We start from the raw sequence: 17867 nt of genomic DNA on the forward strand, positions 1-17867 counted from the left end.
GAATATCCATAATTTTTCTATGATTTGACAGAAGTGGGTGAAATTTGCTGCTCGGTAGGCCCTTCTGAGGGGATGCTTCATGCCAAATTCCAGATCAATAGCTGCAGCGGTTTCACTGCAAGGGCATCATTTATAGGCTTTGTGTTTTGTAGGCAATTTGATCATCAGCATGATTTATTTGTATGCTGCCTTAAACCATGTTCAAGACGGCTTACAGCATTTGTATGAGAATAGCAAGTATGAGAGAGGTGCCCCTGCCAATAAACCTGCTAAATTTCAGAAGGATAGGTGCAAGGTTTTTTGCTAGGTGTCTTTGAATTTGAGGCGGGGGAGAACTCTATCGGATTAGCTGCTAGTCTTCCTATGGCTTTGTGGCAAATGATTTTAAAATGAAAATTGCATATGTTGTAGAAGTGCCCCTAGAAAAGTAACCCAAAACATTTCAGAAGAATAGGTCCAGGAATCAGGGGGTTTAGCATGAGGTTTGTGCTTTCCTCAATTGGCACCAAAAGTCATAAAAACTAAGTGCAAAGGAGTGGATGTGTGGGCATGTGATGTAGAGACATAAGGGCTTGACTGTCCAGGATTTTCCGTGGAAGCACCACTAGCAAAACTAGCAAAGAACACAGGACAGAACACGGTGATATATTACTTCAACATCCCTCCCCCAAAAGTACTGTGAATGGAGAGCCCTAGTAAAACCATTCTGTCTGATAAGAAACTAGACCTGTTGGTCACAAAATTTTCTTTCTTTCCAAGTATTTCTACACTGCTTAATATTTCAACAGTGTCTAAGTGGTGTATACTATGTTCACTAACTCTCCTTCCTGTCTCTCCCCACCCTGATATTTTCCTTATATGGCCAGCTTGAGAAGAAATGTTTCCGTTTTTGCAGACACAGTATCTGCTGTGTTTGTTCAATGTTTGAATCTGCAGAGTGCTTCAGTGGTCATTGCTTGGGTTCAGGGGACTCCAGAGAGATCCTGCTTTAGTTTGGGATTCATCAAAATCCACTGCACACCATTTATAGCTGTACATGTAGAGATTCCTTACCGATATTTGAATGAACACACATAAGTGCCACCATTACGCCATCTGAAAAGGGCTCTTGTAAGGGATGGTTGAGAATACACAATCGGAAGATTTAGACTGCAATCCTATACCCACTTACTTGAGAGTAAGCCCTATTTAACTCAGTGAGTCTTACTTCTGAGTAGACATAGCTAGGATTGTGTGCAGTCAGGCTTTCTTCTTACTTCTCATGTTATAACTTCACGTGTTCTAGAACTAAGCCCTGATACTGGAGGGAGGAAAAAGTGGTGGCTCAAAGTAAGCCTTGATTGTAAGTCTAAATGCTCCAGCCTATTCTAAGTATTAGCAGTGTTCTTCTCTGGTGTTCATATTTCATTTCATGATGAACAGTTAAGAATCCATTCTGTTTATGTATTTTATTAATTGTATTTATAGGCCACCTTATCTCAAGGTTGCTCACAACAAGAAATAAAACTAGTTTTTAAAAATGACAATAATATCCACTACTCTATTCAGGGTTTCAATGTTAGGATATTCGGACCTAAATAACTTAGAGGTGAAATACTTAAAGGGCCCCTTCACGTATCTGCCATATTGGGCTTTGCACTCCCTGGGAAAGGCCCTACTCAACGGTCCCATTGAGAGATGTCGCCTGCTGTCTGGTGACACAAGATAGGGCCTTATCCATATTACAGCCCTCTTCACTAATGATGTTTAAATGGCAAATGAAAACATCTCTTTCTGCAGGCATTTAGGTGAAGATTGCATCCTGCTTGGATTTATTTTAAATTGCTGCTGAACTCTTTTCATTGTGGAAATGTTTTGATTGATGGTTTTAATTTAGATGTGTTGCACACCACCCTAAGATCCTTTCGGATGAAGGGAAATGTGAAAGGAAATGTGAAGGACCACCAGGGACCACCCCACTGTCCTCTGGTTTCCCTCTTGCATGGATGGAGGATCAGGCCCCCGATCAGTAGGGCTTTCTTGTGGAGAATGCCTGGGAAACAAGCCTACAGTCAGACAAGACATACCATTTCCCTTCCCTGCAGTGAAGCCTGATAAGGCAGATAAGTAATAACTGGAAAGAGACACAGCTGTTGACAATGAGGCTTCAAAGTTCCTTATAACTGAGGAGGAAAGGAAGGAGCAAGATAGAGAGGGTCCAGCTAAGCCAAATCTCAGTAAGGAGAAGGTGCTGGGGAGGAGGAGGTCAAGAGACTGACAGGCTACACCTAATCATGCCCCAACAAGAAACAGCTGGATTGTATTCCAAGGGAAAACAGAGTGTTATGTAACACTGTGCCCCTAATAAACAACTGTGAATTGAGCAATCAAGTGGTTATGACTATTTGTGTGATGGAAGAGAAGGGTCAGGGGACTGGATGCAGGGCCTTTGATGTGCCCCTGCCTATGGAAGCCCAACAGGCAGTCTAGAAATATATATATAAATAACAGCACAACTTAGTATAAACACTACAAGTCACAGAGATTAAAACAAAATTAAATTGATTTAATTTTGCAATCTTGATGCCACATCCACATCTACTATAGTCTGCAGTGAAGGATCAGTTTCAGTTGATGTAGCCTGATGATATGGACAAGGCCCTTGTGACAATGCAGCCAGAAACATGTCCTCTCGACCCTTGCCCTTCTTGGCTTTTTAAAGCTTACCAAGGCAGTATGACCAAGCGGATCCAGGGTGTGGTCAACATGTTGTTGCAGGAGGGAGTGGCCCCAGCTGCCCTCAAAGAGATGGTGATACAACTACTCCTGAAAAAGCCCATCCTGGACCCATTGTTTTGTGACAACTACCACCGGTCGCAAATACCCCCTTTTTAGGCAAGGTGATTGAGAGGGTTGTGGCACAGCTATTGCAAGCACTCTTGGATAAAATAGATTATCTTGACCCATTCCAATCTGGGTTCAGGCCGGGTTATGGGACTGGATTGGCCTTGGCTGCCCTGATGGATGAAAGACAGGAGGAGTGCAATCCTGTTATTCTTACTTGATCTCTCAGTGGCTTTTGATACCATTGACCATGGTATCCTTCTCTGCTGACTTGGTGAGATGGGTATTGGAGGCACTCTTTTACAGTGGTTCTGATCCTATCTCCAGGATCATTTTCAGAGAATATCATTGGGTGATTGTTTTTCAGCCCCCTGGCTGTTGGGGTGGGGTGCTGCAGGGTACCATCTTGTCCCTGATGCTGTTTAAGATCTATATTAAGCCCTTGGGAGCGGTCATCAGGAGATTTGGAGCGAGGTGTCAGCAGTATGATGATACACATATTTCTTTATAACATCTGAATCAGAACAGGCTGTGCAAGCCTTGGACCGGTGCCTGGACTAGGTGGTGGGCTGGCTGAAGGTCTGAATCCTTGCAAGATGGAGGCACTATGGGTTGGTGGTTCCCGAGTTTGGATAATTGGTCAGCTGTCTGCTTTGGATGGTGTTATACTTCCTCTGAAAGAGCAGGTCCATCTTTGTTGCTAGAGGCCCAGGTGACCTCAGTGGATAGGAGTGCCTTTTACCATCTCCGGCTGAGACAGCTGTGGGTGTTTCTGGACCGGGAAAGCCTGTTGTCCATGCACTGGTAACCTCCAGGCTGGATTACTGTAATGTGCTGTATGTGGGGCTGCCATTGAGGTTTGTCTGGAAGCTGCACCTGGTGCAGAATGAGGTGGCATGACTGCTCACTGGGGCAGGTTATCGTCAACATGTCACCCTGCTGCTGAAAGAATTGCACTGGCTGTCCATTAGCTACCTGGCCGAGTTCAGGGTTCTGGTTTTGGTGCACAAATCCCTATACCACTTAGGATCAGGATACCTGAAAGATTGTCTTATTTATTTATTACATTTATATACCGCCCCATAGCCGAAGCTCTCTGGGCGGTTTACAGCAGTCTTATCCCTTATATACCCAGTCAATCACTATGCTCTGCAGGTGAGGGTCTCCTGCAGATGCCATCTTATCAGGAGGCCCATTCCGCAAAACATAGGAAGTGGACCTTCAGTGTAGTGGCACCTACACTTTGGAATTCCCTCACCTTAAAAATTAGACAGGTACCATGTCTGTTATCTTTTCAGTGCCTACTGAAGACCTTCCTCTTTCAACAAGCTGTTTAAGTAGAGACCTTATCTCAGTCTGTGTCCATTTGAATTGCTTTTTAAGATGTTTTTAAAGTTTTTTTTAAAAGATCTTTTTAAAGATGTTTTGCTTTGATACTTTTTTAAAGATGTTTTGTTTTAATATATTTTAAAGTCTACTTTTAAGATGTTTTAGAGTGTTTTTGCTGTTTTTGTTTGCTGCCCTGGGCTCCTACTGGGAGGAAGGGTGGGATATAAATTTAATAATAATGAGGATGATAATGCCCGGGAACATAAAAAGCTCTCTACTGGGTGTCAAAATGACACCACAGGAGGTTCCAGGTGAGCCTCTCCATGGAGAATGGATGCCACTACTGAAAAGGCACTCTCGCCCATAACCTTCTGCTGAGCTTCAGTTGGCAGGGAAAATTGGAGAAGGGCTTTCAAAGTTCTCAGCATCCAGTCAGGTACACATCTGTACCTGTGACATTCTCTGTCACACAATCGTAAAGCATTAGTTTCCCAAATGACATTGCTCCAAACATTATGTCCGTCAGGCACTCCGGTCAGAAATCAAGCTGGAGGTGTTGGGAGACACTGATGGACTTAACCTTGATTTCACTGCCATTTGTAACAGCACTGCTTTTCCACATCAGAAAAAATGCTCTCATGTTCAAGTGGGAGAAACGGTAAGTTATGATTTCATAAAACATGTTTCTTACTGTAAAACTAATTATAGCCTGATCCTAAAAATCAGTGTCCAAGAAGTGTGTATAGTTAGGAGGGGTGGGGTGATTAGTAAGGAAAAAATGTATATAGCAGCCTCCCCCAATCTGGTGCTTTCCACACATTATGGGCTACAACTCTCATAAGCGAATGGAATTTGTAGTCACCAGGTTGAGAAAGACTGATGTATAGGGTAGTACTTATCTATTTCCCTTGGGCATGAAAGGTGAGGATTGAATAGGCTCTTGCTCTGTGTAATATCTTCTTGCCTCCCACAGCATTATACAATTACTGTTTAATGGCACTGTTGTGCTGGGCAAGGTTGGTTCTACCATGCAGCAGGGTAAAGCAACCTGCTTCAGAGGAGACAATGAAGAGGAGATAAATCTGCATTTGAATGAAGCGGCAAGCCTTTTCAAACTGTTGGATCTAATGGAGGATGGCATTTGGCCTCCTTAGCAAAATGTCTTGGCTTGGCACTGGTGTTGGAAAAGTGAGTGAATCTCTTTGTGGTGCAGGACCACTGGCCAATGTTTTTTGCACCATTGTTCAGTAGGGTTGGAGGAGGAATCCACAGATCTTGGCTGCCACAGTGGATTCACATGATCTGATCAGGGGCGGATAATGACCTTGATCAGATCATGTAGTCCACTTTAGAATCCACAGTCCTTACCACTCAGGGTTTTTACATGGGAATAGCCATGGTTCTTTTTCTGTACAACTTCCTCTGAGAGTGATGGAATGACTTCAAGTCCTTTCATTCCCACAGCAGCTTGCTGTTTCTGTTGTGTCCACAGTGCCGTGATAGTTCAGCATGTGGATAGAAAACTCCCACTAAAGTATTTATTTATTATTTATTTTATTTATTGAATTTTTATACCGCCCCACTAGCATAGCTCTCTTAAGTAGTTAAAAAGGGATTAAAACAGCAACAACAAGGAGCCCTTAGACCTCATAAGTGCTTTGAAATTTTATTTAATTTTTTAAAATTTGAATTTCCATGTTGATTTTAAAGGATTTCCTCTTTAAAATCTGCATGGTAATGAAATGGGATCTTAGTTCCCATCCCTATGGACCAGACCCTAATTCAGTCAGAGTGGAGTCTGAGGGCAGCCAGATGGGTCTATGGCAGTGCCAAGTGTCAGGAGTGTGTTGCTAATGAACCCTTACAGGGCTGGGTAGTGGACACAGGGCAGCAATAATCTGAGGTGAGCCAGGAGCCTGGAAATAGGAGCTGTGAGATCAGCCAGTAGCCAGGGCCAAAGAACCAGTCAGAACAGAGACAGGAGCAAGCCAAAACCTAGGACCGAAGAATAGCCAAGAATACAGGAACACACTAAAGCTCAGGATCACCTTGTTGTTCAAGCAAAACTGGACCAGGAAGTGCTCTTAGCCGGGTAGACAGACACTTACTGTTGTGCCTGGTTCACCTCTCTTTTCTGAAAACAGGGACACACAACACCAGTCAAACTCTGCCCGTTTTTACTCTAAAACCCTGGTTGGATCAGCCTGAATTTTTTTTTTAATCAGCTACCGGCAGATTTTGCAACCTGTTTGTCTTCCAAGTGTGGCCAATGGAAACACTGCCGCAGGCTCAGGCAGAGATAGTGATTGGCCCAACACTTCACTGTGGGAGGTCCTGAAAGGTCTGAAAGCCAGCGGTGGGGAAGGGAGGTGTAGCCAGCAGAGGGCAGAGTCACTTCAAAATGCAACCAGAAAAGCCATTCTGGCTGCTTATGAAGCAACTAGTGTGTCCACAGCCTTATAGTCTTTTCTGTCTAGGAGTATCCATTAGCTAGCCAGGATGGGCAGAGTTTAGGGTGGGCCTGAAGGTACTTCACTGAGAAGGCTGGCACCTGCAGGGCACAGGCTGGAGCTCCACGCACAAGTCAGGAGTGGGAGTGCTTTGAAATTCTGCATGGGTGGAAGCAGGGAGCTGAATCTTTCCCCTGCCCATAATTTTCTTAACTATTTTTCTCCAAGCTAGACACTGTGACTGAAAGCAACCCTCATGGTATGAAAAACAGTTTGAAGTAAAAACCTTACCCCAGAAATGCCCCTTTCCCATCAGACCCTCTGGTTCTCTAAGTCTCCTCCTGTGTTATAGAGATTCAGCAAAACCTGTGCAGGGTCTTGCCATGTCAAATCTAGCACAACAAGGAAAACTAAAACTAATGTATGCACAAATGAACACAATATATACAGAAATACATTTATGGAATATATAATCCTATCATGTAACAGTGATAGCAATGTGAAATTAATACTCTAGTATCCAAGATAAAGTGTTCTCACTTTATAAAGTGTTTTTAAAAAAACCACATGAAATACAGTGCCTCCTGTTTTCCATTGTGTGCAGTGCACTGTTTGCTCAGGAGTAAGTCCCAAATAAGTGCTTATTCCCAGCAAAAGTATACTTCTGGTTGCACTGTTCCAAAGATTAGTGGTGGTGGTGGTGGTGGTAGCAGTAGTAGTAGTATCACTTCCCCTCCCTCTCCTGTTCCTGTGCACCCCCATGCACCCCTAAATCTGTTATGGAGATTTCCCCAACCCTCCAGAGCAGATTTAGGGAGGGCATGGGGGCATGTAGGGAAAGAAGCGTGAGAGGACATTTCATTGCACAAATGGAAATCCTTACAGTAGCAGGATTACCTTGCTGGCTACCGCTCTTAGGCTTCTTTGTTGGTTTTGCTAGTTTATATTTTTAATGTCCTTTTGCATTTTGTATACTAAATCAATGAATTGTTGAATACAAATGTTTTTCCCCCTTTCCTAGGTTGGTTTTAATGTAACTTTAAGCCTATCTGCTTGTGGGAAAAGAAGAAACATCATAATAAAACCTGTGGGACTGAATGAAGCCTTGGAAATTGAGATCCAGCCAGAATGCAGCTGTAATTGTCAAAAAGAAGCTGAGACAAACAGCTCCAAGTGCAACGATGGGCATGGTTCATTCGAATGTGGGATGTGTGCTTGCAACCCTGGCTACATGGGTCCTCATTGCGAGTGTGGTGAAAAAGACTCACTGAGTACAGGTTCCTGTAAAAATTCCCCAGAGGAGAGCTCTTGTAGTGGAAGAGGTGACTGCTATTGTGGACAGTGCATCTGCCACCTGTCAGCATATGGGAATATTTATGGGCCATATTGCGAATGTGATGATTTCTCTTGTGTGAGATTTAGAGGATTGCTGTGTGGAGGTAGGTCCACCATAAACTGCATTTTTAAATTTGTTTTAAAAATCACGTAATAAAATTATAGAATGGCAAGCGTGATTAGAACAGTGTTTCAGGAACACCATTTAAAAATCATCTTGATAATTTTCATGTAAATATGTAACACATTGGAATAAAAACATTGCCACATTGCTTCATTTAAACCAGTGATTCTCAAATGGTGCACCCAGGCACACTGGTGCACCCCAAGAGGTGGCTAGGTGTGCCTCAAATATTATGAAAGTATATTTTAAAAATGAGAAGAAACACATTTGTATAGGGTAAGTAATAGTTTTCTAGTTTAAGTTATTTTTATTCATAGTTTAAAGTATATTAAGATATTTTCAATTTTGTACACAAAGTGCACTAGAAAATTGTTATGTTTTGCAGTGAGCCACGAACCAAACAAGTTTGAGAACCACTGATTTAAACACTTGCAAGTGGGTCAGCACTTTTAAATATATATATTCAAACGTTTAGAAAAGAAATGATGGGCTAGTGGTTTTCAGCTACTAATCATAAAGCTTGAATTGGATTCACAGTTGATGTAAATTGGGGCTGTACCATTTATGTTCTTAACATGGTGATTCAGGGAGCTCTAGCGGACCAATGCTGCAGTCCTAAACTCATTTACTAGGAAGTAAGCGCCAATAAATACAGTACTTTCTTCTCAATAAGCATGTATAGGATCTTGTCTGTGAGGCTGTGAAATATCAACCCTGTGAACCTAAAAATCTTGCTCAGTGCTTTGCTATTTTTAATTGGTCCTAATAAAAGTACCATGATACTGCAGTACCTATTTGGATTTCTTCAAATTATTTACATTCTCTGATATATTGTTGTAAAACTCCATGATTGATCTTTGAGGCTTCACAGGGATTCAGAGGGAAAGGTCATTGTACAGGAGTGCGAGGAGCATGATTGAATTAGTTTGGGTTTGGGAATCTTGGATTGGCATATAATAGAAATTAAAACAGTAACTAACCTCCATGGCTTTCCTTAGGCAATGGAGACTGTGACTGCAGTCAGTGTATATGTCACAGTGGCTGGACAGGTGAACACTGTAACTGTACCACTGACACTGATAGCTGTATTTCTGATGATGGCACAATTTGCAGTGGAAGAGGTGAATGCATTTGTGGAAAATGTGTGTGCACAAATCCTGGGGTTTCAGGTAGCACTTGTGAAAAATACTCTACCTATGGTGATCCTTGTGGTTCCAAAAGGTAAATTTTATTTATTTATTTATTTATGCCTGGAAATGTCTGTTTCTGTCACATGTCCAAAAGCATAGCAATATTTTAGGGATGCTGAGTTTTGTTCACAATACCTGATGTTTCTGTATTTCCTAATGTATTTTTCTTATTTTCAGTGTGTTCTCCATATTGTTGTTGTTGTTGTTGTTATATCCCACCCTTCCTCCCAAAGGAGCTCAGGGCAGCAAACACAAAAGTGGTAAAACAATACTATTAAATTAAAATAAAAACATATTTTAAATAATTCAAAACATCTAAAAGCATTAAATAATTAAAAACATCTAAAAACATTAAAAGCATTAAGAATATCTAAAAACGTGTAAAAGAGTCACATACCCTCACAGTTAATTATTTCAAGGTTGCTAGGAACAGTATACTGTCAGTCTTTAGTATTTATCTGATCACTTCCTGGTAAGTTTTTGGCTGATGGTCACCTTTATCTTCCAAATGGATGGTGGACCTATTAGGATGGTGGGTCCCCAGAGGTAAATGGAATTCCTGTAATGTTGGCCAGTAGTTTCTTACCCTTAGCTTCAACACCACATCTGCAATATAAGTGTGAGCTCATTTCAGGGGTGAGATTTGAACTGGAAGATTTCCTGATTCATAGTTTAATTTCTTGGCCAATTGCTACACCAACTCTTAAGAGATTTCTTATATGTGAACTTCCAAAACCAAAATGATCAGTAAGGCCAACAAGGCTAAAACATATGAATTCCAAATTTTGAGTTATAAAAATTCAAAATATAATTTTTGTTTCAAATGTCTTATGTGTGACTGCCAAAACCAAAATGGACAATAAAAGCTAACAAGGCTAAAACATCTGAATTTCAAAGTTTGAGTTTAAAATATTCAAAATGCAAATTTTGCTTCAAATGCCTTACTTAAAATCTGGACTGCAGAATTAGAAAATATGCTATATTTGGAATACTTGCAAAGATTTGTTTCAGTTCCATCTGAGAGGAAGAAACTGATAATCATCTATAAGAAAATGCACTTGTACAATAAAACAGCAAACAAATGTACATTACTCACTTTGCATATACATCACATTAATAAAGGTCAGCTAGTACTGGCATGGCTGCACTGCTGTGCTTTGAATTGCAACATCAACGCAATGCCACAGATCATGACTTTTGCAAACAAAGTAGCTATTGTGACCTATATGAAGCAAGTATTTGCTGGCACAATTGTTCATATGACCGAGCTGTACTCCTTCAACTCCAGTTCAAGTTATTGTTAGATTAGTCATTTTTCTGGTAGGTTGTAAGAAAATAAATTCCTTACATTCATGTTATTCATTATTTTCTTTAACCAGGAAGCTCAGACCTAGCCTCAATCCCACATGAATCATTAACAAACTTTACTAATTTGTGTGTGTGTTAGATCAATTCAGGGATTTTTTTTCTTTGTACATAAATGATTTAGTCATTCTCCAATGACTTAAATTATGTCATATTTAATCATCTCTTAAGTTAACAAACACATTTTATTTTACCTAATATATACTTTTTTACCCCTTAAGATATGCAATATTTTAGCAACTTCGGTTAAGAGAAGAAACGCTTTTACCAAGATACTTGGGAAAACACCTGTTAGGAAGCCAGTTTTTATTATGAATATAAGCTAAAGTCCTAGGCCATACCAAACTCAAAGTCATGCATTCTTAAATCCCTTTGATTTTAATGGAGTATTTTAGATTGTGCCTGCAGCTTTTAACTATATTTTAAATAGACTTTGGGAACTATATATATATCCCAATCCATAGCAATCTTCTGTTCTGTAACAGTAGTCTGTGTAAATAAGGTATGTTCATTAATTTATTTACAAAATGTCAGACAGAGCAATCCAAAGTGCAAGAAGCCAGCATAATTTACGCTGGGGTAAATTATGCTGGTGTAATTTACCGTCTTCCAGACTCTGTTCAGGAGCTAGGGAGGCTAATGCTGGCTGAACAAGCCCAAGCCTGATACATGGAAAACAAGCGTTTATACTAGAGTTTGACTAACACCACCCTTTTTGCAGGGTTGCTAGATCACATGACTAAGCTGAATGGAGTTTGGAATAAGGGCCGGTCTTCCCCTGCCCTGTCCCTGAAATACCCTTTATTATTATTATTATTATTATTATTATTATTATTAAACTTCTATCCCACTCTTCCTCCAAGAAGAAGCCCAGGGTGGCAAACAAAGGACAAAACACTAAAAACATCTCATCCTGGTGGATTTTGGGTTTGGATCGTTCCCTTAATTGCTTCATATATTTTAAAAACTGATGCACCAAGCAGAAGTAAAATACAATATATTAATAATCATATATAAAGCTATTAAAAACATTATACTGTTCCAAAGTTAACAATGACTAGGACAGAATAACCCTTCTCGGTAGGCCTGTTGGAATAAAAATATCTTTAATATGCACCAAAATCCCAAAACAGTTGTCATCTGTCTGATATCCATTAGATGGGAGTTCCAGGTGTTGGGGTTGCTAGACTAAAAACCATCTAAACCAGCTTTCCCAACCTTTGGGTTCCCAGATGTTGCTGAACTACAACTCCCATCAGCCCCAGCCAGCATGGCCAATGGTCAGGAATAATGGGAATTGCAGTCCAGCAACATCTGGGGACCCAAAGGTTGGGAAAAGCTGCTCTAAACTAAGTAGTGCCTCCACTGATGATATGAGGAGGGGGTGAGGCAACCTGCCTGGTCCCAAATCTTTAGGGCTTTACAGACCACTGTTCTTCAACCTTGGCTCCCCAGATGCTGGAGTACAACTCCCACCATCCTTGGCCATTGGCTAAGCTGGCTGGGGTTGAAGGGAGTGTAGTCTGACAACATCTATGGACCCAAGGTTGAAGAACAGTGTTATAGACCAATACTTAAACCTAGCCCAGTAACATTTTGGCAGTCAGTGCAGATCCTTCAGCACAGCTGTTACGTGCTGGTGATAGGTTGTTCCAGTTAGCAGCCACATTCTGTACCAACTGCCACTCCTGGATTAAGCCTAAGGGAAGCCTCACATAGAGCACACTATAGTAATCAAGCCTTGAGATTACTCAATGTTTTAATTTATGCTATACATGAAGAACCACATGCATGGATAATGTTGTCCTCTGGTGTTTTATATCTGAGAGCTTGAAGAGGGGGAAAGAGCAGGGAGAACCTTAACTGCAGGATATTTATTTGATTTTTTAAAATGCAGAACACATAAAATTACTAAGAACTACTTATTGACCCAAGCAGATCTTTTGTAAGTTACCTTTAAGATGAACACTACATATGTATTTCCTTTTTTTCCTGGTACCTTGTAATTAATAGACATTGATGAGCTGCTGAATCATTTTTCTCAGGAGCTGCGTAGAATGTTATTTAGCTTCTAATGATCAGTCACAGGAAGAATGCACTGAAAAATGTAACCTGGTTGATGCAACTGTCAGTAGTGACAAAGGTATGTAATGCATTCATTTATTTAAATGCATTGCTTTGCCATTATTAGTTATAGGCATATTTTCCCCCAGTAGGGTTTATTACATGCTACTCTTATGTTTTTCAAGTCATTCTATTGTTTTATTGTAGGGGCAAGGAATCTGTGATTTTCCAGATGGTGAGGGACTCCAACTCTTATCATCCTCAGCCAGCATGGCCAATGGTCAGGGGTGATGGGAGTTGGGAGTCCAAAAACACTTGGAGAGCCACCGGCTTCCCATCCCTGACCTAAAGCCTACTTCAGGGTGGGGGGAAAAGCTTTACAATATAAAGTATAAATTGGGTTGTATGTTTTTGTTAATATATATTTTATTCTATTGCATCTTGCTCTGAGAATCATGTCAGCATGGATTAACCAACATAAATTATATACTGTAATATTTTGAACACATTTGTTGAATAATGCATTGGACACATGAGTGGTATGTCTAATCAAATTAGCGAGCAGAGAGTAACTCCAGGTGTTCAGGAGCAGATGTTCATCCAACTAAATATATGCAATAAAATCTTTTTTGCTGAAAACAGAACCAATTATCTAATTTTAAAGCAATCTGATCCAATGCGAAGGGAGGGAGAGAGAAGAATAAATGTTTTAGGGCTTCATTTGTAAAATAAAGAAATCTTAAGAATAGATGAGTATTCTGCCATTTTAAAACTGACAGCTGTAGTGCAAAATTCGGAGAAATGCAAAATCCAAAGTATAATTACATTCTGATCCATATGTAAATCTGCAAAGTGTGAATGTGGATTGAACAAATTTCTCCTTCATTCCTATTAAAAATTAATCTGAAACAGCTCAGGAGGTGCTTGACATTCTATAGCTGAAACTCTTCCCCTAGAAGTTTATGTAATAATCCGACTGAATTCAGTAAGAACTTCCAGTGTGAGAACTGGAAATAGCTGACCAAGAAGTGCAGCGTCTCTAAAAGGAGAACAAAGAAGGGTTTTTCTTTTTCTCCTACATGAAGTTGTCCATTAACTCTATTCCCATTTGCAACCAATATGAATACCAGACAAAACTCTAGTTCTTGAGATCAAGTGATATAATTGGAGGATGCTATCAACACTCCTCAGACATGACCTCATGTTTAGATCAGACAGATATAATAATGAAATCAAACACCCAAATTAGGTGGTTTTAGTACATCTGCATCTTGATGTTCATTATCCCAAATTGCTAAGAACAAACCAAAGACTTCTCAAATAGAAACAATCCAATGATGTTTATATTCTGGACCAACATCATTATTATAAATAACAAATACAACCATATATTTCTTTGGAGCTGGGAATTGGGTGAACGAAGGAAAGCCACGTAAAATGATCCTTGTGCATGTGGGAATTTGTATGCAAGGCACTTCTTGCATTGTTGTTGTTGTTATATGCCTTCAAGTCAATTACGACTTATGGCGACCCTATGAATCAGTGATTTCCAATAGCATCTTATAAACCACCCTGTTCAGATCTTCTAAGTTCAAATCTGTGGCTTCCTTTATGGAATCAATCCATCTCTTGTTTGGTCTTCTACTCCTGTTTTTCCCAGCATTATTGTCTGTTCTAGTGAATCATGTCTTCTCATGATGTGTCCAAAGTATGATAACCTCAGTTTCATTATTTTAGCTTCTAATGATACTTCTGGTTTAATTTGTTCTAACACCCAATTATTTGTCTTTTTCGCAGTCCATGGAATGAGCAAAGCTCTCCTCCAACAACACATTTCGAATGAGTTGATTTTTCTCTTATCCGCTTTTTTCACTGTCCAACTTTCACATTCATACATAAGACACTGGGAATACCATGGTCTGAATGATCCTGACTTTAGTGTTCAGTGATACATCTTTGCATTTGAAGACCTGGGGAGCTGGCATTGTGGTCCAAGAATGTTCCAGAATCAGCTTGCCTATTGGTGCTGACTTAGTGAAAAGCAAGTTGTGCTTACTTTCCACAAACCCACCACCATTCCATCAGGACCAAGGGGTAGTGCTGGCATGCTTTTCCACTGGCATATGCATAACCCTAACTCATGACACTTTTGGGGAGAAGCAATCCCCTGCCATTTTCTGCACTGGTATGGGAGAGCCCCTCTTCATCTGGGCCCCAGTTAGGACATTTCGTGCACTTAATTACAATTAAACCCACCCTGTTATCTTTGGCTATTCCTTCCCTCCTTAATGTGCACAGCAATTATGCTATGATCTTTACTTGGAAGTATACCCCTTAAAGTTCAATGGAAGTTAACACCAAATAAATAAGAAAGTTTATTTGGAGGGCAAGCAGTCTTTCTGCAAACATTTTAGATCTACCAAAAATAATGGCCCTCCAAAAATTTGGCTCTGCTCCTTCCCCAGAAAAATCTAGTTTTCAAGATTCCATCTGATGAACGTATATTTCTTGTTCCCCTCTCTGAAAATACACTGATGCGTGGCTTCATTTAAAGTTTGAGGAAATATTATATTAAAGTGAAAATATGTGAAAATGTGTAATACAATGAGAGCAATTATGTATATGAAATACATTTGCTAAAGGTAAGGAATTTTTATATCATAAGCCACTTCACCTGGAATTACCCCAATATGATACTTTTAGTAGCATGACTACAGATTTCAGAGGAGCTTCAATAAGAATTATTACTATTTTAAAAAAGTAGTTTGTGGATTGTAGACAAGACATTGAGAGTCTGGCATTACAGTCAGCTAGTTCACATTCCATTCTTATTTCTTTTTGCAGTCTGTCAGAGTTCTTACACAAAACCCACAACCTTCTAGGCTCTTGAAAACGAGCCTCAAGGATTTCCTATATGGGAAATTTAGGTGAAGACATTGCTTGCAGAATTACATTAAAAGCAGAGAGGCAAGTGAAAAATGGGAAAGTCTTAGGTTCATCTTAGGTTCTTTTTTATCTAGATTTCACTGAATAGCATTAGATTTATCCAACAGCTTCCATTTTTGTTATCATTTCTATTTAATTGCTATAGCAATGCACATCACCCTAATCTTTATAACAGCTTTCTGGAAGCAGCATGTGGCAGCTCCTTTTAAAAAGATCAGTATTCTTTTGAGATGGGAATATACTTTGCATCGAAACACAGTCTAGACATACTATACTACCAGTAGCAAAAAGACAAAAGAGAACATATTTACTTTTGTACTAACCAAGGCTATTATATTCTTTCTTAGCTACTCTCTTAGATGTATTTCCAATTCATTGAATTTCAAATTACAGCAGACCTGATGGGTGCTCTTGATGTTCAATGCATATTGACAACACCTGGACCTGCTCAAATGAAACCTAAGTGTCACAAAAATGACAAGGAATACTTTTTTTTAGTAGTAGAAGTATTGTGTGAAATTCTTTTCAGTATCTTAGCTTTCTTCTTTGATGCCTGTTGAAAACAGCCTTGTGTTATAAATCTTTTAATCTGCATGGTTATTGCTTGATGAATAGTTCTTGACCTGAAAAATCGGTTCTTCTCCTCCCTCCCCAGATATAGTGGAAGATAAATTTGTTCCTTGTTTGTTACTTGGGGAAAATGAATGTGTTATCACATTTCTAATGGCAGCTGATGAACAGGGGAAAACAACCATTCATAGCATAAATCAAAAAGGTAGGTCATTGGAGCTTGGTAAATCACATTACATACACTACTAACATGTATATGTTTATAAAGAAAGCTGTCTGGAAATATTGGCTTGGATCCTGGGAGCCACAAGTGGAAGGATACTCTCAGAAGGATTTTCCTGTATGATATACTGGGCATAGCAGTGTGCCAGGACTGGGTTATGGGATTGCATGGCTGCCTCCTGGCAAGAGAGGGGGAGGATGTGACGCCCTTCCCTGGCTCTCCCTGTCAGGTTCCTACCTGCTCGTGGCTACTGCCTGTCACTAGGCACCACCAGGGACTCCACCAGTCCGGACTGTCCTTTTTTATGGTTTCTTTTTCCGCTCTAGCACAGACCTCACCAGATCCCCCTGCTAGGCAGCACCACCAGTCACATCCTATAACCAGTATACCCAGAGACTCTGCCTGAGTCTCTCTATCAGGTTATCTCTGTGACTGTGTGCTTAAGCTGTCCCCAATCCCTTTGATCTTTATATAAAAAGCATACAACTCTGGGTTGCTCTGGATACTTGTGGTGTTATATTCTTCTCTTCACCGCTGCCACCAATTGTTACAGTTTCCCTTCAGCCTTGGTAAGTACCTTGCCCTCCCCTCTGGTCTGTATATTCCCCAGCCAGGGATCAGGCCTTCGGTAAACCAAAATAGTGTTTATTAAATATTAGAAATAACAAGATTACTTTATAAAGGCACATAAGCATATGGTTTCATCTATTCCTGTGGTACTTGTCTTAGTATTAATCCGAACTCCACACTTTCCTCACATCCACCAACTCTCCACACAATCTCCTCTCAAAAACCCCATCAAACACCTCTCAAACAACCCACCCAGATTCAACTGTCATTCTTCCATTTATACTCTCAGCCATTCAAACGCTCAGCCAATCATCCAGCATTCTACTGCTCATTTACTCCCCCCTCCTCTTTCATTCCACTTACCACATATCTTCTATACAAACAGCACTTACCATATATACATTAATACAGGAACATCACATTTCCCCCCCCTTAAAAATAACGGCAAAGTATTATTCCTGTTCCAGGATTCATACGTCACGTTAACAAGTAAAACAAGTCTCTCTGGGGAAAATGTCTTTCTTTGTTCCTCCGTCTGGTCATGTCACTGCAGTCCCAGCCACCTGCCTTGACAGTCCATCGGCCAATACATTGTCCTTGCCTTTTATGAACTGGAAGTCCACTTGATAGTCTTGTAGGGCCCAGGACCACATCTGCAGCATAGTGTTATGGTTTTTCATAGTCTGTAACCATAACAAGGCCCGATGATCTGTTGTTACCGTAAATCTTCATCCCCACACGTATGGGCGCAACTTGTTCAGTCCCCACACGACCACTAGGCACTCCTTTTGGACCGACGAATAGTTTTTCTCCCTCCACGTCAGCTTGCGACTCAGATACGCCACTGGATGTCTGGTGCCTTCTCTCTCCTGCAGCAA

The 17867-nt window shown here is 40.4% G+C and overlaps 1 protein-coding gene across 4 annotated transcripts in view; it reads left to right on the forward strand.

Moving 5' to 3' along the window:
• Positions 1-17867, forward strand: part of ITGB6 (integrin subunit beta 6) — a 135749-nt gene that overhangs the window by 107360 nt on the left and 10522 nt on the right. For all 4 annotated transcript variants that reach the window (XM_061608663.1, XM_061608665.1, XM_061608664.1 and 1 more), the window contains 5 exons: positions 4679-4810; positions 7624-8041; positions 9060-9282; positions 12662-12759; positions 16282-16401. In XM_061608663.1, the coding sequence (XP_061464647.1) occupies positions 4679-4810; positions 7624-8041; positions 9060-9282; positions 12662-12759; positions 16282-16401 (991 nt within the window). The remainder of the gene's footprint in view (positions 1-4678; positions 4811-7623; positions 8042-9059; positions 9283-12661; positions 12760-16281; positions 16402-17867) is intronic.

The sequence above is a fragment of the Rhineura floridana genome, chromosome 2 (assembly GCF_030035675.1).
Source record: "Rhineura floridana isolate rRhiFlo1 chromosome 2, rRhiFlo1.hap2, whole genome shotgun sequence".
Taxonomy (NCBI): domain Eukaryota; kingdom Metazoa; phylum Chordata; class Lepidosauria; order Squamata; family Rhineuridae; genus Rhineura; species Rhineura floridana.